The sequence below is a fragment of the Lepus europaeus genome, chromosome 4 (assembly GCF_033115175.1).
Source record: "Lepus europaeus isolate LE1 chromosome 4, mLepTim1.pri, whole genome shotgun sequence".
In the NCBI taxonomy this organism is placed as follows: domain Eukaryota; kingdom Metazoa; phylum Chordata; class Mammalia; order Lagomorpha; family Leporidae; genus Lepus; species Lepus europaeus.
In genome coordinates this window covers 40353345-40378360 of record NC_084830.1, presented here as the reverse complement: position 1 = coordinate 40378360, position 25016 = coordinate 40353345, and the positions used below count along the sequence as shown (strand labels likewise).

Here is a 25016-nt window from a genome sequence, read left to right as displayed (position 1 = left end):
TGCTGGCTGGCAGCAGGCCCGCCACCCTCAGGCGGAGTACCGATCTGCAAGATCTCAATGTAACAGCCCAAGGTCTTAACTGATTTGCCTGGACAGATGATTTTTTTAGCTGACAAACCGCACTCAAATCCTCCCATGAGCTCTCTACCACTGTGTCACAAAGCTTACCCAGACAGCTAAGGAGTCCTTCCACTCCTGAAAGGGACAAAACAAACAGAAGATGGGTGGGTGCTGTGAGGCAACTCGTTAAGATGCCGCAGCATGGCCAGTGTTGAGTCCCACTACTCTGCTTGCTGCTAATGCACCTGGAAAAGCAGTGGATGCTGGCCCCTGTCACTTACTTGGCAGGCCCAGGAAGAGTTCCACACTCCTGGCTCTGGCCTGGCCCAGCCCCACGTGTTGCGGCCATTTTGGGAGTGAATCAGCAGATGCAAGATCCCTCCTGCCTCTCCACCGTTCAAACAATAAAAAAATCATTTAAAAAGACACTTTAAGATAAAAGCAGAATATCCAGGGCTGGAAGGAAGTAGGTTAAGATGTCAAAATCTGAATAATGTTAGAAATAAATGGTTTGCTCCAATTTCGCTTGGAAGTTTAGAAACTTCCAATTTCACCGAAGTGAAAAACACAAGACTTAGAATTACAGAGCTCAGAAAATAGGAAACCAATGAAATCTACAGAAGTAAAATGACAAACTTTAGCCATGTGCCCCACCCTCTGCAGGTTTTTACTAAAAACTGAGGGGCAACAAAGGTGTAAGCGCCAACATGCACAAAGAAGTCTAACACCGTTATTCAGGAAACAGCGCAAATGGACTCTAGGGCCAAAGTTAACCACAGGAAGGTGCTACCCATTTATCACAAGATCTTCTGCACTCCTATGCCACCGTCTATTGCCAATGCAGCCGCGACTCCATTACCTTACACCACCTTAGAGCTGCTGGTTCTTTCATTTAGTATACATTACTGGACTTTACCAACACCCTCACCATTCCATACCTAACTCCCAGCACTACTCTATAACATATTCAATCTACTTGGTAACAAATCCAGGAAGATTCCTAAAGAACACTTGCAAGTTATGTACACAAAGCAGCTATGTACAATTTCCCCTCTATTTCATGACGCCACCAAATAAAACATGAGGAATAAGAACATTTTATCTGTATATTCAGAATCACACACAAGTCACCTTTACAGTTCATTTTACTATATAGAAATCATTTGGGTCGTATATTTTCAGTTAAATCTTGAACTGAGATTACAATATTGTAAAAAAAATTCTTTTTACATTAATTCATGAACTGTTTTAGCATACCAAATTGAAATACAAGGTTCAAACTTCAGATTTATGGCAAACAGTCTTTAAAATACAACACAGACATTTCTTTACGTTACCAAATCATTCCCATGTAACATTTGCAACTCCGAGCTATTTCACGTAGAACAGCTCTGCGACAGACACAGCAAAACCGACACGCCATGAAGCCCAAGCCTGCAGTCAAGAATTCAAAAGCTGTACCACCTTTTAAAAGGTTTGGCATTGCTGGACCACAACAGTGTACATGTAAAGAAGGCAGGGAACAATTCCTCCTCCTTGCTATGATTTATAAAAAGAAAAATGTTGCAATGCAGCTTGGAATTTTGCATAAAACCCCATAAATATTACCCCTTGGAAAAGTCCAAGGGAATTAAATGACAAGGACTTTGGGGTCCTAATTTTATTTTCATTAATAGAACCCGTGAAATTCAAATGGGTATAATCAAATCAAAAATAGTAAGCACCTACTGGTTTGAGATTCAAATTTATTAGAGATTCATGATTAATTTCATTCCACCTTGAAATCAAGGTGCAAAAAACCAGCTATTAAGTGCATTCCAAACTTCTCCTATGTAGCACAGGTAGAATTTTCTGTCTGTTGGCACCAAAGTGAAGTCACATTTCCTCTTGGGAGACAGAAATTCCACATCCGAACATAGAGTAAGTTAGGAAAAAAATGACCCTTGTTGCTTATTACTATTGTGATTCTGAGATCTAGGATTACTAATATACTAGCAGTGAACAAAGCAAATTCCTGGCAACAACTGTCAGGTTAGTGATGCTAACTCCCTTCCCCTAACCACCATAAAGATTTAGTATAAAAAGAATTAAAAGCAATTACTAAGCTGAACAAATGGGAAATAAGAAAATAAGGGAATAGTTCAAACCAAAACCAAAAAAAGCCTAAACTTGCAATGACTGAAATTAGAAAACTGAAGAAATTAAGTGTGCTTCATTCACCCCACCCCCCACTCTGAATTTAAATATCCGTGCAAAAGAGCGTCAGGTTTCTGGATAGAGGTGTAGCCCTTCTTTAAGTTTTAGTGCTCTGCAGCTTTCTGCAATCTTATCTCCCTTCCCCCACCTTTCCCCAAGTATTTAATAGAATCTTCCACTTCAGCCACAAGATTTGTGATTCCAAGAATTTACTAAGGTACTCTATGTATCCTATCTACACAGAAACACCCACTGATGACAACTGGCTTACTCAAGATTAGCATTTTTGGTGTTAAACTGTTAACATCATGCCTACTACTGCACATCAACTCTCCATAATGAATCTGAGCTTCACAAGGATTTACCAAACACTTTACTTAAATTACTAATTAAATAACTGAAAAAGTTCTGAGCCAAACTAAACTTAAATGGGCTATAAAGAAAAATAACCTTCGACAACAGTCCATATACACATCTATTCCAAAACTACCTTTGCTAGCTAGCCCCTTCCCCCAAGTTTTAGCCTGAAAAAACAGTAAAATCTACACAAAATTTTATTGCAATCATACAAGGGTTACATTAGGTCAAATACAACAAATACTATGATGCAATTTTACATTTATTAAACTACAGTTCAAAGCACAAATTTACACATCCTAAATACACTAAACGTATCTAATGAAGTCACACTGGTCGTCTTCCACTGACATCTGATATATCTGGGTGAAAGACATTAACTTTACAAGACTTTTAAACACGAATCCTTAGTATAAAAACTGTGTACTTGTATGTAAACGGTTTAATGGGGAACCCAATTAATGGGCTTCCATCTCCGCTAAGTCATCCATTTTGTTGCATATTTTACTTTAAACGCTTAAGGGGTAGAACAAACTGGTAAGTTTAAATCTGGATACATTATCTAAATCTCCCATTACCCCCAATGAATTATAGATGAAAACTGATTTCGTCTGGTCCCAATTGGCTATTACTAATCATTTTTGTTTCCAAGATAATTAACAAATAAGATTGTTTGAATTTTCCCCCCACACTGGAATGTAGACCAGACAAGCTTAACCTGCAACTTCAGATCTAAAGAAGCGTTAGTGCCTGTTTAAGCTTCAGTGGGAAAGCTGTCTTCTTGGCTCAGCTGAATGCAAGAAGGCACAAAGAAGAAGTTCTTCATCATTGTGTCTGAAGTAATTCCAGAATCTTGCATCTCATACCTACATAAAAATAAGCAAAAATCTGAATTTCAGCCCAAAGACACGGCAATCACATCACAAATGGACAAGGAAATAGGATTATATCTAGTCTTTAAACAACCCTTTAAAAGATTATCATTTATCTATTATTTTAAGTCACATACTTGATACAGGAGTTATTAGCAAATAAAAAAATCACCTCACATAACCCGGTTGTTTAAAAATAAAACCACCGGGCTGTTCTACTTCCAATCCAGCTCCCTGCTAATGTGCCTGGGAAAGCAGCGGAAGACGGCCTAGGTGCTTGGGGCCCTGCACTCAGGAGAGAGACCCAGAAGAAGCTCTTGACTCCTGGCTTCAGCCCTGCCCCAGACTTTGAAAACACCTGGGAAGTGAACCAGCAGATGTCCCTCTGTCTCTCTTTAAGCTGCCTTTCAAATAAATCAATCTTTAAAAAGCAAACAAAAAACACCTTACCAATCACTGAATGACATCATGTAATAAATAGCTGGCCTCTGAAAATCATTAAAAGCAGACGGTTCGTGGAAGGAGTCTGCTCCCATGTTATCAAAGATAAGCCAATCTCCCACATTCAGCTCAGGAAGAAGACAGTGTTCCACAATTAGATCAAGCTCATCACAGGATGGACCCCAAAGGCTGCTTGTAAACAGAGGCTCATCTTCCTTGCATTTCTGTAGGAAAAGAAAAGTGTGGCTCTCTTTAGTTTTTATTCACACTCAGATACAGAACTTGTTGGATGGATAAGCACACTTCACTGTGTCAGACTCAACGTGCCACGGAAGGACAGCGTAGGTCTAAGGGCCAGGCTGCTCCTTCTTTAGCCTCAGTGGTACTGCTAACTCCACGTCAGAGCAATGAACTAAAGTGACTCAGCCACAAGTATGCCGTGGCTTAACAGGCTAATCCTCCGCCTTGCGGCACCGGCACACCGGGTTCTAGTCCCGGTTGGGGCGCCGGATTCTGTCCCGGTTGCCCCTCTTCCAGGCCAGCTCTCTGCTATGGCCCGGGAAGGCAGTGGAGGATGGCCCAAGTCCTTGGGCCCTGCACCCGCATGGGAAACCAGGACAAACACCTGGCTCCTGGCTTCGGATCAGCAAGATGCGCTGGCCGCGGTGGCCATTGGAGGGTGAACCAACGGCAAAAAAAAGACCTTTCTCTCTGTCTCTCTCTCTCACTATCCACTCTGCCTTTAAAAAAAAAAAAAAAGTATGCGAATCCTTAAAAAAAGGCATCTCCCCCCACTGTAGAGCACTTCCAAAAAAAATTGGGGGTATACCCTTACAAAGCAAAAACCCAGCAGCTTGGTTTGTAAACTGCCAAACAGGTCTTAGCATTCTTTGTAATAAAACTTGCCTTGTGAACCTCTGGAATGGCATTTAAGTTCTCAGACAGTTTACTTGCAAAAGAACCATAAACACCATCATTCATATAATACACGAAGGCTGGTTCATCACTTCCGGTTTTTTCTACTGAAATAAAACAGGGAAAGCAAAGATCAATTTATAGTAAACTGCACAATAGTGTAAAAGGCATTAAGTAGATTGATATATTTAAAACAAATGGATGCAATTTCCACATTTCTCAAGCTATTAAACTCAAAAATCAAGACTGATACCCACTACTGACAAACCCTCAAACAAAACAGCCTAAAAAATGGAGCACCCAGTTCACAAAGGGGACCCAAGAACACATGAAAAAGTGCTCTGTATTATTAATTTAGAAGAGCAATTCACAACCACAACGAACCACTACCACCACCTACTTACTGGAAACACTTTCACCTTTGAAAACATCTGTTCTATGACCCAACAGTTCTGCTTTTAGTGCACAAAAATGAACAAGGACCTCTTGGAGAAACAACCGAGTACAGGATTGAGGCAGGGAAAGGAGAAAATGAGCCTGAAACACCTTGACGCACCAGAAAAAGTGTTACGGACATGTCACACAAGGACTCGAATCTGGGACAGTAAAATAAATTAACAGATTCAATGATCGCTATTTTTTACAAAATGATTTCACGGGCCTTAGATGGTCCATGGGCAGGATGTTCCCCACCAAACTGAAAGGTTTTCTTTTTGTAGGCCCTGGGTACCTAAGGAACTATGGGCAGAGTCTTCCTGTGACCCACGTAAGGGGAGAGGAAAATAACACAGATCACAATGAAACAGTGGCACAAAGGACGAGAAACAATCACCTGATAGTTTAATCACAACATTCGTATCTGCACCATCAGTATACCGAGAGCTGGATTCATGAAATATCGTAGAATAGGATCCTGGCTATGGCTTTTTGCAAAGTTCCCCGGCTGCCTACAGCTGGCTAAGAAGCACCTGTCCTTTTACCCAGAAACTAAGTAGAATGATCTACTAACAAAAACAAAACTGAAATTTAGAACTCACCTCCAGAGGAAAGTTTGCCATTTTCAACAACTTTCTTTGCAATGATATTAACTGCAAGTGTGAATGCAGAAGACACATAGTAGCTGCCAGGTTCTGAAATGATCTTAATACCAGATCCCTCAGGAAAGTAGACATCCAACAGAGGGCTGATAACATGATTAACCTATGGATTATAATCCCAGATACAGTGTCAATACTGGATAACATAAGTCACAATATTGAATAATAGATAATAAAGTTTTCTAGGAAAATCACACAGTTCCAATTACACACTATGAAGCTGAGCAATTTTGAAGTTATCTTCAAGCAATTAATTAGGCAGGTTTTCAAGTCAAAGTTTACTTTGTAACTGCCAGGAAGACAATTAAAAAAATATATACACCTAACTCCAATAGCAAATACCTACTGGTTTTATTTATTTATTTTTTAAGTCATTTTTCTATACTTGATTGCTATAAGCAGCAAGATTTCAAATCATCGGGGGCTGACTTCGTGGCACAATGGGTTAAGCCACTGCCCATGATGCTGACATCCAAGCACTGGTTCCTACCAGGGCAATTCCAATGTTTCCTGCTAATGTGCATGGGGAAAGCCGCAGAAGATGGCCCAAATGCTTGGCTCCCTGCCACCTACATGGAGTTCTAGGTTCCTGCTTCAGCCTGGCCCTGCCCCAGCTGTTTTGGAGAATGAACCCACAGATGGAGGCTTCTGTGTCCCATACTCCCTTTTCCACCTTCACCCCACAACTGCCTTTCAAATAAATAAGTCTTAAAAAAGAAAATCAAGTTTCTACATACTATAGAAAACAAAGAAGAGGGCAGGAGGAAGGTGAGGAGCTAAGGAATGAAGTCCATCTAAAGAAAATAACTAAAGTTATCAAAGTTGTGGGTTCATTCATGACATCAAGTACAGAAACACATGGGGAAAGCACTGTGGCACAGTGGGTAAAGATGCCACTTGGGATGCTGGTTCAAGTCCCACCTGCTCCACTTCTGATTCAGCTCCCTGTTAATGCACCTGGGAAGGCAGTGGAAGACGGCCCAAGTGCTTGGGGCCCCTGTACCACGTGCCTTCCAAATAACTCTGCCTTCCAAATAAATGCTTTAAAATTTTTTTTAATTACAAAAAGTACAGAAAAACAATAGAACTAGAAACTTTTTGTGATGTAACAGGATTCAAAGGATTTTTTTTTTTTAATTTTTTAAATTTTTTTGACAGGCAGAGTGGATAGTGAGAGAGAGACAGAGAGAAAGGTCTTCCTTTTTGCCGTTGGTTCACCCTCCAATGGCCGCTGCGGCCAGCACATCTCGCTGATCCGAAGCCAGGAGCCAGGTGCTTGTCCTGGTCTCCCATGCGGGTGCAGGGCCCAAGCACTTGGGCCATCCTCCACTGCCTTCCTGGGCCATAGCAGAGAGCTGGCCTGGAAGAGGGGCAACCAGGATAGAATCTAGCACCCCAACCGGGACTAGAACCCAGTGTGCCGGCGCCGCAAGGTGGAGGATTAACCTGTTAAGCCACGGCGCTGGCCGGATTCAAAGGATTTTATCAAATTTTTTGAAGCTAACTGTATTTTTTTTTTTTTAAATTTTCTTTTAAAAATTTATTTATTTAAAAGGCAGTGTTAGAGAAGAGAGATCTTCTATCTGCTGGTTTACTCCTCAAATGGCTGCAACAGACCAAAGCCAGGAGCCAGGAGCTTCTTCTAGGTCTCCCACATCGGTGCAGGGGCCCAACCAATTCAGCCATTTTCTGTTTTCCCAGGTGCATCAACAGGGAGCTTGATGAGAAGTAAAGCAGCTGGACTTGAACTGGCACCTATATAGGGTGCCAGAGTTGTAGGTGGTGGCTTAAACTCCAACTAACTACATTTTCTTTTCCTTTTTTTTTTTTTAAGAAAGATTTATTTTATTTATTTGAAAGACAGAGTTACAGAGAGAGGTAGAGACAGAGAGAGAGGTCTTCCATCCAATGGTTCACTCCCTAGATGGCTGGGGAGCTGCGCTGGGGAATTGCGCTGATCAGGAGCCAGGAGCTTCTTCCAGGTCTCCCACATGGGTGCAGGGGCCCAAGGACTTGGGCCATCTTCTATTGCCTTCCCAGGCCATAGCAGAGAGCTGGATCCGAAGAGGAGCAGCCAGGACTAGAACTAGCGACCATATGGGATACTAGCGCTTCATGCCAGGGCTTTAACCCGCTGCGTCACAGCACTGGCCCCAACTACATTTTCTTATGATTTTAAATGTTATCGGCTTATGCCCTCTATTTAAGTAACAAAGTTATTTTTCAAATTGTCTATGCACTGAGAAAGTTACCTCTTCCAATTGAAACTCCGTTCCTGTGAAGCCTCCACCAATGTCTAACATGTTCATGGTATAGCCAAATTCTCCCTAGAAATGAAAAACACACTTTAAATTCTGTTCTGATCTTTAGTATAGCAAATTCTCTTGAGTTTTATTAAAAAAAAAAAAAACACTAATTTTGATGCTATATATATATATATATATTGTCCTTATGATCTTTTCTGTATTGTCTTATAGTATATTACTATTTCACTCTTTTGCCCATTTATTAAGAATGGATTAAGCCTGGAATGCTTATCTGAAGTGTGTATGACATTAAGTGTGATGAGAGAAATTCACACAGGTAGAAAACATCAAGTCTTAGTCTTAAAAACTATTCTGGCTTAAAAATAACAAAATAAACAAAGAACTCACAGCCATGTCAAAAACACATCGTGCATCAGATAGAGCATGGACATATACTTGAGATTCTTTGCAAGCACTTGAAACATGAAATCTGAAATAAAGAAACAGAACAATAAAGCAGCAAGTTTTATAGTCCTGTAAGTCCTTTAACTTATCATTCACTGAATGTACTGACACTGGAAGTATACATATTATTAACCTGATTATCCTCATTCTATAAATAGAATTTTAATAAGAAATCATGCTCAATGGAAATTAAACAGGAAATGCTTATGTGTATGAAGTAACAAGTGCCAATCAAATTGGATCACAAAAGCTTTAAACACTCATCCAACCAAATACAAAATTGCATCAATTGTGCCAAAATAAAAATACAAACGAATTCTTTATTTAAAGATTTTTTATTTATTTGAAAGGCAGAGTTACAGAGAGGCACAGGCAGAGAGAGGTCGTCCATCCACTGATTCACTCCCCAAACGGAGGCAATGGTGGAAGCTGGGCTCATCCAAAGCCATTCTGGGTCTTCCATGTGGGGGTGCAGGGGCCCAAGGACTTGGGCCATCTTCTACTGCTTTCCCAGGCCATAGCAGGGAGCTGGATTGGAAGTGGAGCAGCCTGGTCTTGAACTAGCACCCACATGGGATGCTGGCAACACAGGTCGTGGCTTTACCTGCTACGCCACAGTGTTGACCCCATAGATGAACTGAGTAAGTCATACTTTTTTTAGTGTTACTATTAAAGCTTCCAAACAGAATACTTAAATTTCACTGAAATACGGTTTTATTTCTTGATTACAGCAGTGGTTATACAAATGTTAAAATTCATAAACTGTATTCCTAAAAAGTTGATTTTTCCTTAACTTGAAGAATAAAAGTACACTGAAATTTGAGTTCTCAAACATGCCAATATTACCAACTAGCTGGACAAACATGGAGTCTATTGTTTGGCATATAGCAAGATTCAATTCTTCATTTATAAACATTTCATTAAAAATCACCTATGTCTATACACAAAATGGTACAGAAAGACAAACTATTAACAAGATTACCTTTGTGGTCATTTAAAAACTAAGACCTTTCACTAAACCAAGACTAGTAACCCAGAAAATCTAGAACTTACTGTTGCTATGTCCTCAAACTATAATAAAATCATTAAACTTCTTCAGGTCTTTGTTATCTCACACTAAAAAAACCCACTGGGGCAGGTGCTGTGGCACAGTAGGTTAAGCCTCCACCTGATCCAGCTCCACTTCTGATCCAGCTCCCTGGGAAATGCAGTGGAAGTTGGTCCAAGTGCTGGGGGCCCTGCACGCACATGAGAGACCATTTAGGGAGTGAACCAGTAGATGGCAGACCTCTCTCTCTGTAACTCTACCTCTCAAGTAAAACAAAAAACAAATTAAAAAAAAAAAAAAAAACACAACAACAACAACACAAAGGAGGGATGGGCTCTGCTTCCAGTTCAGCTTCCTGCTAATGCATCCTGGGAGGCAGCAAGGTACCTGGGCCCTTGCCATGACAGGAGACATGCAGAGTTTCAGGGTCCAGGCTTCAAATGTTGCGGGCATTTGGAAAGTGAACCAGTGGATAAACCTTTTAGAAAAACAAAAAAAGGGGAGTGGGCGAGGGAGAGGAGGAGGACACAAACACATACTAAAGTGCCCTGGGATTATTTACTTATTTTACACATTTGAAAGAGAGAGAAACAGGAAGAGGGAGGAAAAGGGGTGGGGGAGGGAAAGAAAAAGAGAGACAGACAGAGATATCTTCCATTTGCTAGTTCATTTTGTTAAGTGCCCACAATAGTGCCAAACCTAGGAGCCCAGAACTCAATCTAGGTTTCCTACATGGGTGGCAGGGACCCATGAGCTAGGCTGGGAACAGAGCCAGGACTCAAACCTCTGCTCTCCAGTCTCGAACCAATGCCCATATGGGATGCTGAAATCACAGGCAGCTGCTTAACCCACTATACCAGCCCCTTGGTATAGCTCTTGGGATACTTGGACATATGTGGCATAGTGGGTTAAGCAGCTGCCTGTGATGCAGGCATCCCATACGGGCATTGGTTCAAGTAGTGCTGGCTGCTACACTTCTGATCCAGCTCCCTGTCAATGTGCAGGGGGAAAGCAGCAGAAGATGGCCCAAATGCTTGGGCACCTCCACACAGGAGATCCAGATGAAGCTCCCAGCTCCTGGCTTTGGCCTAGACCAGTCCCTGTTGGTGTAGCCATTTGGGAAATGAACTATCAGATAGAAGATGGCTCTCTCTCCCTCCAACTCTGTCTTATTCCAAATAAATAATAAACTATATATATATATATAACTATGCAGTTTATATATAAACTTTATAAATATATATAAATATATTTTTATAAATATATAAATAAACTATAAAGCTATACCAAACACCAACTCATCCCTCCATGGGGATTCAAAGGAGGAAAAAGTCTTCACACAGCAAACAAAAATGCAATAATGTAACTTAGAAGTTGAATATCATTTTATTTTTTAAAGATTTATTCCAGGTCTCATACGTGGATGGCAGGGGCCCAAGCACTTGGGCCATCTTCCGCTGCTTTTCCCAGGCCATTAGCAGGGAGCTGATCAGGAAGTGGACAGCTGGAACTTGAACCAGTGCTTACATGGGAAGCCAAGGTGGCAGGTGGCAGCTTTACCCACTGTGCCAAGGCCAGCCCCTTGAGTGCCATTTTAATATGCATTAGACTTCTACCAACCCAAAAGAAGCGCAATCAATGACACTGCACTAACCTAATCAGGATATTATGGGCTGCTTTGTCTCTAGGAGAGGTTCAGTAATAAAGGAGAAAGCATGTTTGTTTTTCTTAAATACATTTACAAACCCAAAGAAGTCCAATCTTCAGATTTCATGAAAATAAAGTCTTACACCAATAACCAGCAACATGTTATCACCATAAAACAAAATTAAAAAAAAAAAATACTTACTTAACCCCAATTATTTGCACATCTAGTTCCTTAGCACATTCCAAGAGATGCCTACAGTTCTTCAGTGAGGTGCCAAACTTCATGTTACCCTCTTCGCCTCCAATATTATCTTCTGTTGCAATATGTAGTAAGACCCTAAGAGAAGGGGAAGATGATTGGGGCAGAGTTGGTTTACACCATCATCAGCACATGTGAAGCCTGAAGGTTGTAGGAAGTGTGTTGATTATGTTGCCAGTGCTCCAAAATCCAGCGTCGGACGAGTCAAGTGAACCTAATGAAAAACAATCCTGTATAGAGAAAAAACTAGCAATTAGGACCTACAGCATGAAGCTTACAAGGTTGGGAATTTGGAAAAGGCGCAAGTTAAGACTGTTTGTTGTAGCACCAAGAGTCGGTTGGGCCCTGTAATGAAAGACGACATTACTTTCAAATGAAGTCCATCACTCCACCTAGAAAGACTAAATTGAATAGCAATGCCATAATTGTCTTTCAATACAAATACCAGGGCTTTAAATGTCTCCAAAGTCCTGAAATTGTCCTTAGCCAAGTCACTCTCACTGCACACTCCCGATGCGCCTCCTATCCATCCCCTGCATCCCAGCAGTTTTCTAAATGAAAAACTTGAGAAGCTTTGAGTTATTTTATGTTTCTCAACTGCAAACTTATAGTTTACTGACTGAACTCAATTTGGTATTTCTTTCCAAACTATCACAACCAAGGCAGAATGATTAGACTACTTCAATTTTTCTATTATTAGAATTAACCACCAAACCAGAAGTGGTGACCATCCAGCTCCTGGGCCCCCAAAATCACCTGGTCTAGCTAGCCCTAGTCACCTAGAGGTGACCGCAAGCAGGACTCGAAATTCAGTAAATCTGTGGCAGGCCAGTTTTTAAACTGATAATTGTTATGGCCTGCAAATGATGTTAATAAATATCTAAATGGCCCTTGGCAGAAAAAAGGTTCCCCAACTCTGCACTAGATGTAATACACAAATGCTGTTTGTGAAACTTTACAAGAAAAGTCCTGATGAATACGTGACAATCAAAGGGCGAAGCCAATAACAGCAAATTATTTTACTTAAGGCAACAGGCCAGTTCTCAAGAATGTACCAGTTTACAATCTAAAAGAGCAAACAGCCCAACCCAAGCCTTTCTTCAGAAGATCACAAATAGGAAATTTTTTTTTTAAAGAAAACCAGGTGTTCTCTACAGTTTGCCCAATAATAATACACTTCCACTCTTATTCTAAAGCCTTGAAATAACATCAGTTCACAATGTGAATTCTGCCCCAAAACTGCAAAAAGTACCTCTGGATGTATATAGTTGCAAAAAAAAAAAAAAAAAGCTTAAATTTATGTTAAAAGAAAAAATGTGGCCGGCGCCGCGGCTCAATAGGCTAATCCTCCGCCTAGCGGCGCCGGCACACCAGGTTCTAGTCCCGGTCGGGGCACCGATCCTGTCCCGGTTGCCCCTCTTCCAGGCCAGCTCTCTGCTGTGGCCAGGGAGTGCAGTGGAGGATGGCCCAAGCCCTTGGGCCCTGCACCCCATGGGAGACCAGGATAAACACCTGGCTCCTGCCATCGGATCAGCGCGGTGCACCGGCCGCAGCGCGCTACCGCGGCGGCCATTGGAGGGTGAACCAACGGCAAAAGGAAGACCTTTCTCTCTGTCTCTCTCTCTCTCTCACTGTCCACTCTGCCTGTCAAAAAAAATAAAAAATAATAAAAAAATTAAAAAAAAAATAAATAAATAAAAAAGAAAAAATGTAAAGCTAAAGGAAACCACCTGGAATCTATGAACAAGGGTCCAAAGACACTTTCATGTAGGTTAACCACTCAAGAAAAGTTGAGTGTATAAGTAGATTAAAGCCATTACCTATACAGGAGAACAACCGAAAATACAAGGGCATGTCTAAAGGTTAGTAGAAATGCATATTACGTTATGAATACACACAGGTTCTACACCCATGTGTGCTCAGTGATTTCCAAGGTGGTAATTCCACCTTATCATGAGATTAGCCTTTCATCTTTACACATCAAAATTAACTTTTAATTCCATTTCCATAACTTTTCAGAGGTATCCTCATACATCTTACACCCAACTTATCAAATAACTAAGAAGGTTAATGTAGCACAGCTATAGCCACAATTTGATGATCACACCAAAATTTCTCCCTTGAGTTACAGATTTATAAGAATAGGTATCCAATAGAATGTTAACAGCACCCAGGAAACTTAACTAAGGTGAGTTAATCACATCACACCACTGCCCTACCATATTCCTTCTTTCCAGCCTAAAGAGAAACCCAACCCTCTAAGTAAGTAGCAAGACAATATTCTTAAGTATTTAGATTTACACTTACTTAGCATTTTGATGATTACGTGCAATCTTCTTCAATTCAATTTCATTGTCACATGTCATGATATTCACTCCAACTTTTGCGGCATATTTTATCTGAGATGCCTGCTTGCAAGGACTTATGTAAATAATGTTTTCTGGTGGCACACCCAATTCTTGCACTAAAGCCATTTCATTCTGTGAAATAAGATTTTAGATAGTGTCATCTGAAAGTAAAAGTATTACTAATTTATACTCATTTTTTTGGCTAAAAAATTGTCTGAGGTTAAATTAAGATTCTAAAATGTTACAGTTCATTTACTGGTGATGCTCTGTCTTAAAAACCTTTAAAAAGAAGTACCAGAGCAATCTGGTAGTTTAGAAATAGCTGCCTATGCAGTCAGAAGTAGCCTGCTCTATGGCTAGCTCTAGCCTAAGAAAGAAGAACAAATAATTTTTGATTAATAATAAAGAGAAAGCTTCACAAAGGTTGATCACAATAAAATTTTAAATTTCCAACATTAAATTGCAAATTTAAACAATTATTTAAAAACTCCACCCAAAAGTCAAACTTCCTTGCACTGTTCTATGCTGTGGATAAATAAAAGTTTAGGTGAATCTTAAAATGTTGTAATAAAACAAAAACAAAACTTACTTTACTGGAACAAGCAAATCCAGTTCCAAGAGCTGCCAAAATCTCAAGTACAGCTGGAGCAGAGTTGCATTTCACTGTATAGAATGGCTTAATCTGAGCCACTACATTCTGCCATTGACTGTGTTTCTTCACAATCTTTCCAAGATCTCCCACAAAAAACGCACTTTTCCCTGTCTGTTATGGTTATGTAAAAAAACAACAAAAAAACACACAATCAAAAGATCATGAACATGCTCACCAGCATATTTAAAGTTTATTAACCAGATCTAGTGACTAATAAAAGCATATTTGTTCTTTTTAGACCTTTTTGCTGTTACATACTGCCATATAAAATATTCTCTCCTTGGAGATTAAAAAACCTATCAATTTAAGTGACAAATGCTTCAAGTTCACTTCTTGGTAGTTGAGGGAAGGAAACCTTTCTTTCCATGCTTCTCCAAATCTTTTTTTTCATAAGATATATTTGAAAGGCATTGTTGCAGAGAGGCAGAGGCGGTGGGATGTATGTGTGTGTGTGTGTTATGTGTGTCTTCCATCCGCTGGTTCACTCCCCAGACAGCCACAATGGTCAAAGCTTTGGAGCAGGAGTTTCTTCTGGGTCTCCCACATGGGTGCAGGAGCCCAAGGACTCGGGCCATCTTCTACTGCTTCCCTAAGCCATAGTAGAGAGCTGGATCCGAAGCGGAGCAGCCAGGACTAGAACCGGTGCCCATATGGGATGCCGGCACTGTAGGTGGTGGCCCAATTGGCTACACAGCAGCACCAGCCCTGTCTCCAACTTTTTTAAACAGTGGAAGTTTGGTGCACTGGTTCAGACATTCCTTGGGATGCTCACAGCACTGGAATTTCCAGCCCTGAGTCCTTCATGGGCTTTCTGATAATGTGCACCCTGTGAGGGAGCAGTGATGGCTCTGAGTAGATTCCTGCCCACTACATGAGACCTGGATGGAGCTGACCCTGGCTTCAACCTAGTCCACCCTTGTTGCTGTGGTCATCTGGAAAGTGATCCAGCATGAAGGAGATCTGTTTCAAACAAGTTTTTTAAAAGTTAAATTATAGGGGGCTGGCACTGTGGTGTAGTGGTTTAAGCCACCGCCTAAGATGCTAGCATCCCATATAGGTATAGGTTTGAGTCCTAGCTGCTCTACTTCCAATCCAGCTCCCTGCTAATGCACCTGGAAAAGCAACAGAGGATGGACCAAGTTCCTGGGCCCCTGTATCCACATGGAAGACCTGGAAGAAGCTCCTGGCTTCGGCCTAGCCCAGCTCTGGCCATTGTGGCATTTGGGGAGTAAACTAATGGTGGGAAGATTTCTTTCCTTTTCTCTCCATAACTCTACCTTCCAAATAAATAATAAAGCTTTTTAAAAAAAGTTTGATTATAAAAAACATAAAAAACACAGCTGGCAGCTCAGCATCTAATTTTCTAATACAGTGAGAACCAGGAATGTTAAGAAAACTAAATACAGCTCCATTAAAATTACATCTTGTGGGCTAACACTGTGGTGCAGCAATCTAAGCTGCTGGCATCCCATACTGGAGTTCCAACTGCTTCTGATCCAGCTCCTTGCTAATGCACCTGGGAGAGCAGCAGAGGATGACCCAAGTGCTTGAGCCCATCACGTACATGTGAGGCCAGTGGATGGAAGATCAATCGATCTCACCCTGCTGGCCCACCCCCCCTCCAATAAATAAGTGATATGGCAATTCTGGAACAGCTGTGATCAAGTTACCCACTGTCACAGACATGTCATTCACAGTATTCTAAGGGCACCACAAAAAGAACAAGGATAAAAAAAGGTAGGGGCAGGTTCAGTTTCCTTTCTTAGGCACCATAGGAGTTGAAAATGCAAAGCTTGCAGGTCAGTTAGGAGGTCACTGGGATGATCTGAGCAAAGGCAAACTGAATTAATAAAACAGAACTACAGAAGACAATAAAGGATGGTAGGGAGAAAAAAGACAGATGGGCAGACAGACCCACTCAGAAACAAGACGAAGTAGTATCTTTGAGCCACATAATGCAATGAGGCTATCAGAAAACAGAACAGAGGACTCCAAATAAACCCTACTAATTGTGGGATAATTTAATTTAGGCTGTGGGCCAAGAATGGATAAGAGAAATATTTCAAAGAATTTACCTGAAGCAGGAAACTGTTGCAAAAGCCAGAAAAGGATAGGTGACTAAGAAAAGGTTACCAAAATCTAACCAGGAGCTTCCTGTTGATAGATGGGCAGAAATCGGTTGAATAATGTAACAAGTGTCACTATTTTTTTTTCCCCAAGAAGCTTAATGGCGAAGAAGGAGAGATATAAAGGGATTTTTCCAGAGTGAGCATAAAACTTGAGTCTATCTATATGTATGTAGACTGAAGGGCCAGAGGAAAATGGAGACTTTTTGGGGTTATCGTATTACTGGACACCAGTAACACAACAATGATTCTTCAACAAATTTGGGAATATGAGAAATTAGCTCCAACAAGTCAATAAATTCTATAACTAAGTCTAAAATGAAAGTAAATCACCTAGGTAAGTAGCAGGGAGCGTGATTTTGCTGAAGTTGACTCCTGGGGTGGTACAGAGGCGTTAAGCACTTAGAATAAATTACCAGTCAAAATCCACAACCAAGACTACATGTACATTTTATTAAAATCCATGGAAGAATAAAGTCAAGAAACCTAAATGTGGGTCATGTATCAATTAGAAAGTTTTCTGGCAATTATGTCAAGAAAATAAATAGGACACACAAGAGCCAGGCACTAAAAGGAATAGCAGAGAAACGGCCACCAAGAAGTTTTTTTGTTTTTTAATGGAATGAATTGAAATAAAAAACCACATCACACTCATCAATGAGAACAAAAGTGGAGGTGTGCTTCAAGTCAAGCTGGAAAACAACTGAATCAAGCAATTTTATCAGATTCACACATTAGAAATTAATAAAGCACCGATGTATTCAAATTTGGAATATATTAACAATGTATTTGAGAAATGTGAGATGGCACTTACCAGGGTATGTTCATATACATAGTTATCAATAACATTTCCAAGGTTTGTTCCTTCATCCAACAGGCCAACGGAGTAGTTTGCATCGTCAATAAATCCTTTCATCTCAGCCGTATTCCACAAAGCCGAAAGTCATAAACCAGGAAAAACAAGAGACGGGCCACCAAGCCTATGTCTGGGTCCTTAGAATATGCAACAAACTGTCAAAACAGAAATTGTATCAAAGTTGGTATTACTTCAATAATTATGAAAGCCTATGGCAAGTGCCCAATTTAGTGAGGAATTTACACAATCAGGTAACACTCAGAAACAATGCCCACTGAAAAGTAAATGCAAATATAAAAGTAAATCTCTTAAAAAAAAAAAAAGCCCAGTACAATTTGTTATTTAAAAATTTCTATTTTCATCTTATCTAAAAGGCAGAGAGATCAACTGGTTCCCTCACCAAAATACCTCCAATAGAGCTGGGAAAGACAGATGCAAGGAGCCTGGAACTTAATCCTGATCTCCCACGTGGGTGGCAGGGACTCTGGTATTTAAGCCATCACCTGCTACCTCCTAGAGTGTGCGTAAGCAGGAAGCTCAACTGGAGGTAGAGTGAACGGAACTCAACCGAGGCACTCCAATAGGGGGCGCAGGCATCCCAAGCAGTGACTTTGTCACTGTGCGGAACATCAGTCCCTCAGTATTCTTCAGAGGGTAATTCACATATGTGCACAATTTATCATAAGCCATGGTCAACCTAGGTACCCAGTGTTGCAGACCCAGGCTACATTAGTCTCTTGTGTTATGCTTTGTAACAAAATTTTACTCATTTTAACTAGACAGTTTGAGGCAGGCATTTGACAGGATGGATTAAGAAGCCACTTGAAAAGTCTGCATCCCATATCAGGATGCCTGGGTTCCAAGCATTACTGCTAATGAGCACCCTGGAAACCAGCAGGTGATGGCTCAAGGATTTGGGTCAATGCCACTCACATGGAAGACTGGGACTGAGTTCTGGACACCTGGCTTTGTTACTGTTGCAGGCATTTCAGGAGTGAACCAACAAATAGATCTTTTCCTCTCTCATAGCCTTTCAAATAAATTTTAGAAAATAAAGTACAGACAACTATTTGTAGCCAAGAAATTATTAAAATACTAGTCTGACTTCAATACACTGCATCCATAACACATAACTGCAGGATAAATGTTACACAAAAATGTCATCAAAATCAGTAACAAGGTATAAGCCAGCTACCTGTACATTGAGCCAGTTATTAAGGATTAAAAAAAAAAAAAAAAGCTTCATTCAGACTTAACCCTATCCTTCTCCAGTCAATCAGCTGATCAATCAACCAAATAAACCTCTCCTCCTCCCCCAGTTCACCTCCTCTTCTCTGTAGCAGCATACACTGACATAACACTGGTTTGTTGTCTCACTGTCTGGTACCGCTTTCAGACTGCCACATTAATAACAGGCCTAGACCGGCTGTCTCAGCAACCCGTTGTAAAACCTCAGTCTTCCTGCCTGTGTCCTTTTTTTTTTTTTTTTTTTTTTTTTGACAGGCAGAGTGGACAGTGAGAGAGAGAGAGACAGAGAGAAAGGTCTTCCTTTTTGCCGCTGGTTCACCACCCCCAATGGCCACTGCAGCCGGCGCATCGCGCTGATCTGAAGCCAGGAGCCAGGTGCTTCTCCTGGTCTCCCATGCGGGTGCAGGGCCCAAGGACTTGGGCCATCCTCCACTGCCTTCCTGGGCCATAGCAGAGAGCTGGCCTGGAAGAGGGGCAACCAGGACAGAATCCAGCGCCCCGACCGGGACTAGAACCTGGTGTGCCGGCGCCGCAGGCGGATGATTAGCCTAGTGAGCTGCGGCGCCGGCCCCTGCCTGTGTCCTTGATTCCTCCCCCCTACCCCCCTCCCCAGGCCCCATGCTAGAAGTCAAGTAAGGTTTCTTATCCTGGAAGTGCATCCCGATTCAATGGTTCCCAAAGTACCCCAAAACAACTCCTCAATAAGATATACTTGTAGTCAAATGTCATGAGATACAATAATACTTAGCTTTATCTTTAACACTAACAGTTTTATATTCCAAGAACCTGACTACATTTAGTCCAACTGTCCGATCTCTTTCATGCTGTGGTAGACATGGAAAGCTGAGGAATTACTTTTGTTTTACCAAAGGAGTAAATTTACGCTTATCTGCATAAAATCTAGTACTTAGTCAAACCACAACCTGGGCATTCTTCTACAGGCTGCTACACCACAAATGATTAAATCTGCCCTGGGTAAGGATGTGTGTTTTAAGCAACTCCAGCTAGAAAATGAATCTCAGGGACACATTCAAGCAAGCACTAAAGGCAATAGAAAGGGGCCACTCACTCAGAAAGGTAAATGTCAAGGTAAATAAGGAGCAAAGTATGAATTTCCTGATTAGTACCGCTGGTTTTTGTTGTTGTTTTAACAGGTAGCTTCCATCTATTCTACTAACGGAAAAAATTAATCAAGATTTTTAGACCTTAAAAAGTGCTAAAAATTCCCTTTATCCCATTATTTCGGTTCTTGAATCTCTAAGCATATTCTACTGTATGTAAGTAGGAGGGCACTTAATACTTGAATTAAAAGTTTTTCCAGGTGCAAGATGTTTGAAGCCCATGAAATCTGTTTTTCATGAACTTTTAAGAATTCTCATATGCATGGATTTAAAAATGTTTTGCACCAAAATATTTCTCTTTTAATTCCATCTTTAACAAACTCTGATGTACCCTCTCACTGGGGAACACTTTGATGATCAATTATGGACCACCACAGGCAACTAACTGCTGCCACGTGCTAAAAACCTCAACCAGGACAAGATCAACCTCCGTGTCCTAGAGCCGCAGTACTTACAAGACTGGTCACTTTCCTCTAACATTCAGATCCTCATGCACTGGATCTAGTCTTACCTGCTGATTGCCACATCCTTGACAGCTTTTCTGGAGTAATAAATCACAGGAACAGAGAGGTTTTTTTTTTTTTTTTTTTTTTCCCAGCCATTTCAAGAACATTATCTAGTAGATTCAACTTCTCATTGCCTGCTAAACTGGCTTACATATAACAGCAAGCATGTTTATAGCAGTATGCCAGGCACTGCTCTTTATTCAGTATTCTCTTAACCATCAAAACTACAATAACGGTACTATCCCCATTTTACACATGAAGACACTGAGGCACAAGTAATTAAGTAAAAAGGCTACCTCTGGAGATGCTGGTGATCAAACTGTTTAGCCTTCCTACTTTTTTTTTAAGATTTATTTTACTTAAATTGAAAGGCAAAGAGAGAGACAGTGATCTATCTGCTGGTTCACTCCCCAAATGGCCAAAATGGCCAGGGCTAGGCCAGGCTGAAGCCAGGAGCCAGGAACTTCATCCAGGTCTTCCACATGGGTGCAGGAGCCCAAGCATCATGGGCCATCCTCTGCTGCTTTCTTAGGCACATCAGCAGGGAGCTGGATTGAAAGTGGAGCAGCCTGGACTTGAACCAGCATCCATACAGTATGCTGGCAGCTCAACCCTTTATGCCACAGCACTGGCCCCTCTACTTTGCTTTCTATGACTCTATTACTCTTATTCTTTGTCTGGTTTTAGATTTGGAGATCCTAAAACTTGAAACTATTTCTTTTCTCATCCACCTTATTTATCAATAGTTAACATGCAATAACATGCATCCATTCTGACAAACATCTACAACTGTATTATCATCATTACCATAAAGGTATGTTCTCCCATGTGCTTTTTGTAGTAAATCTGACTCCACCCCACACAACCAAGGCAACCAGAGAACTGCTTCCTGTCACTGTAAACTAGACTTTTCTACAAGGGCAATCATTTGAAATGTGAATCGAAAGTCAAACAAAAAGTTGGCAAATAATGGCATCAAAATGAAAATATACTACCAAAGTGAGTAAAAATATTGGAAAGCAAGTCCTGCTCTAAATATATATTGTTTGTGAAGTGACTTTTCATCTCTGAAATGGAATGGTCACTTTAGAAGTAGTGCAGGTGGTTAACCAAACTGACAAAAAAGGATCCCGCTGATAAGAAAGTTCTTACTGTACCAGCAGTTTGACAAAAAGCATTCAGGCACACCCAAAAGCATTAACAAGATGCAGCATATGCAATGTTATTTGATTTCCTTAATTTTACCAAGAATGATGAGGAAATAATTACATACTTCCTGAAGGCTTTGGGATTCCCAGAAATTCTTGGCCCAGAGGAGGGTCTTAGAAACAGAATTAGAAGTGGTGGTAAGGAACTCCAAGAACTGTTGAAAACAGAGGCCCATCTTTCACATTCCTAAGGAGTGCATAGCTTTGATATGCAAGTCACCCACAAGTAAATTCAATGCTCAACTATCAGTTACTGTAAACCCAAGCTAGGTCCAGGAAAAACTAACCCCTCAGAACAACCTGCAAAATATAAATACTTTCAAGGATACAGGTTTTCCAATACAATTTGGGCAATATAGTCTTTGTGCAAACCTAGTGTCATTTGGAAGTTCAAAATTTCCAACAACTGAAAAGTCGGCAAGGCTGGGCTGATCTTGAGTCTTTCCTACCTTCAATACCCCTAACTCAAAGGAGCGCCATACCTCTTGGAGTCTTTATATTTTTCTTAATATGCTGGCAAAAACACTTTACAGCACTCTGATAACAAAAAAGGGTTTGTGTTCTAACATTTTTGCTTCATTTAAAGCACTAAGAAACATTTAGCTAGAGCATTTTTAAGAAACACTAACGTTAATTGGCAAATTACATGTTAAGCCGAAAATCTGAAACATGGCATGTTCCAAGGAGCCAGCATGAAAGCTAAGTGCATATGTCGTGAGTGGGCACAGTTTATACTGCACGCCAGGTCCACGCTGTTACTACTCCGGTTTTCGACAGCACAAGGAACACTTTCCAGGACCTCACAAGCTCCTAGCACAGTGAAACCAGGCCTCTCCCCAAGTCTCCCAATGGACACTGCGCTGTACTTTCTGGCTTCCAAATGAGCAATGGCACTGATTACTGGCTCCAACACATCATGGCCCACCATTCACTCCACTCTGTGCTGCTGGGCCTTGGCTTAGTTGCATTGCACTTTCCAAAATCTACTCAGCGAGAATCTCAGGTTCTCCTCATCAAAATGTTTTAGTGTAACAAGTTTATTTTCAATAAAAGCTCTCAAGTTTACTGGTATAATACACACTAAAAAGTGTTCTCTACACACAAGCATATCTAAACTCTTTTTAAAAACAAGTATCTTATTAATATATGGTCCAAAATTCAGATTATTCTACACTATTATAGTTGCTATAATCATGACACTATTTTCATTGAGCAGTCACTTCTTGGACTCATAGCTGGGAAGAAAAGAAGACATAACGACCCCTTATTTACACCTTTATATCGGTGTTTTTTTGACAATACATTTTCCATGAAGAGCTGCCAAAAGAAACAAAAGGCTCCAAAGAACCAAACGCTGCTCCCTGGAGCCGTTCATGAGGAAGTTCAGTCCTCATGTTCATCGAGAGTAGCGGCTGCAGCAGCTGGGCACTTGCCTTGTTACACACCTGCTACAAAGGCTTCTACAGTTGATTGTACTTCAGAAGAAACTGATACATCTCTCAAATAATCACAAGATAATTCTGGCAGCAACAGCCCACTTGACACCAGGCTGGATGAATATGAGTCTTGGATTTCTGAAGTGAAGACCTCCCTGGAAGTAGAACAGGGAGAGCTGAAAGGTTGAGAGTACTGTTCGAGACACCTACGCAGGAAACCCAACCTTAATATACAACCACTTGTCTAATACATCTTTTGCTCATTAAAAATGAGAGCTTAAGATATCTTGAAACTTACACTATTACGGAAAATGCCTACTGGTAGTTCTACCTATATTTTTATATAAACACTCGATGATGTGGCAACAGCTCACAACCTTATAAAAACAGACAATCTTAAGTCTCCTCTGCATACTACCTACAAGAGAAAAAAAAGGTTACTTACCCATACAGAATACTTTTACAAATAAATAGTTGCCCAGGAGAGCACTAGAAGACTGAAAAAGGATGACTTCGGCATAATGGATGTGAGGCCTGGAGCAAGTTAGAATCAATTAAAAAAAAAAAAAAAAGCAGTTCCAGGAAGCTACATACTCAACCTGGTAGGATTTCCAATTAACTGGGTGGTGATCCTAAGATCAAATAAACTTTTGCCATACTGCAGCAAAATTAAACGGCAAACAGTAACAAAAGCCTACACTGAGTATTTTCAGGTGATGAGGTTGGAAAAAAACTGAGTAACCCTAGAGGATGAACACCAAAAGTGACTGCCTAAGAACATTTTAAAAGGGAATAAGAATAAACAGGATGGATGGAAGAAGTAAAAAAAAAAAAGGAGAAAACCAAAGGAATAAGCCAGACAGGTTAAGTTGAAGTGCCTGTACACAGGCTATCTAACAAAATGCCTCAGAAGAAATGTTAAAATGTATCTTAAGGAGAAAATGAAATTCAGGATTTTTCACAGCAATCCGTATTACTTTTACATATGGAGCAGACATGATTAGGCACCCTTAGAAAGCAAAGTGTTTTGATTATTCGATGTAAAGATGGAATTTTTAGCTGGAGACAGTATGTGTGTTCTTGCACACAAATATTTAACCCCCTTTGGTAATTGAGATGTATATTAATCCTAAATTTTCTAGCTTTCCCATTTTCAATGCAGTATAATGAATAAACCTTTTAAAGAAACTTAGTTACCTTAGGGAAGATCTCACTGCCTACCTGCCGCCTATGCACAAGGAAAATTTGTTTTTATTGGCCGGCACCGTGGCTTAACAGGCTAATCCTCCACCTTGCAGCGCCGGCACACCGGGTTCTAGTCCTGGTTGGGGCACCGGATTCTATCCCGGTTGCCCCTCTTCCAGGCCAGCTCTCTGCTGTGACCCGGGAAGGCAGTGGAGGATGGCCCAAGTCCTTGGGCCCTGCACCCCATGGGAGACCAGGAGAAGCACCTGGCTCCTGCCATCGGATCAGCGCGGTGCGCCGGCCGCAGCGCGCCAACCGCGGCGGCCATTGGAGGGTGAACCAATGGCAAAAAGGAAGACCTTTCTCTCTGTCTCTCTCTCACTATCCACTCTGTCAAAAAAAAAAAAAAAAATTATACATAAAACTTAAGATTGGCATTATGGCAAGGTAAACTGGCATTTGCAACCCCAGCAACTCCTATCCGAGTGCTGGTTTGAGTCCTGGCTGCTTCACGTCCGATTCCAGCTTCCTGCAAATGAGCCTGTGAAGAGAGCAGATGATGGTCCAAGTCACTGGGCTCCTGCCACCCACATGGGAGACCAGGATGGAATTACTGGCTCCGGGCTTCTGCCTAGCCCAATAGGGCCTGTTGCAGCCATTTGGGAGTGAACCACATCTCTCTCTGAGACCCAATCCTGCTGACAGTTCTAAGTAGCACTGGTCTAGG

At 41.1% G+C, this 25016-nt stretch overlaps 1 protein-coding gene across 3 annotated transcripts in view; it reads right to left on the bottom strand.

Annotated features, from left to right (window-relative positions):
- Window positions 1-1152: 1152 nt before the first annotated feature.
- Window positions 1153-25016, bottom strand: part of AZIN1 (antizyme inhibitor 1) — a 35840-nt gene continuing 11976 nt past the window's right edge. Inside the window, exons 3-13 of one of the 3 annotated variants that reach the window (XM_062188156.1) lie at window positions 23114-23259; window positions 17544-17740; window positions 14541-14714; window positions 13911-14083; window positions 11547-11681; window positions 8593-8674; window positions 8191-8265; window positions 5879-6041; window positions 4833-4948; window positions 3936-4150; window positions 1153-3479 (exon numbers count right to left, since the gene is read on the bottom strand). In XM_062188156.1, coding sequence (XP_062044140.1) covers window positions 3368-3479; window positions 3936-4150; window positions 4833-4948; window positions 5879-6041; window positions 8191-8265; window positions 8593-8674; window positions 11547-11681; window positions 13911-14083; window positions 14541-14714; window positions 17544-17645 — 1347 coding nt within the window. In that variant the 5' untranslated portion in view covers window positions 17646-17740; window positions 23114-23259 and the 3' untranslated portion in view covers window positions 1153-3367. The remainder of the gene's footprint in view (window positions 3480-3935; window positions 4151-4832; window positions 4949-5878; window positions 6042-8190; window positions 8266-8592; window positions 8675-11546; window positions 11682-13910; window positions 14084-14540; window positions 14715-17543; window positions 17741-23113; window positions 23260-25016) is intronic. The other 2 variants (XM_062188154.1, XM_062188157.1) reach the window with 2 other exon arrangements.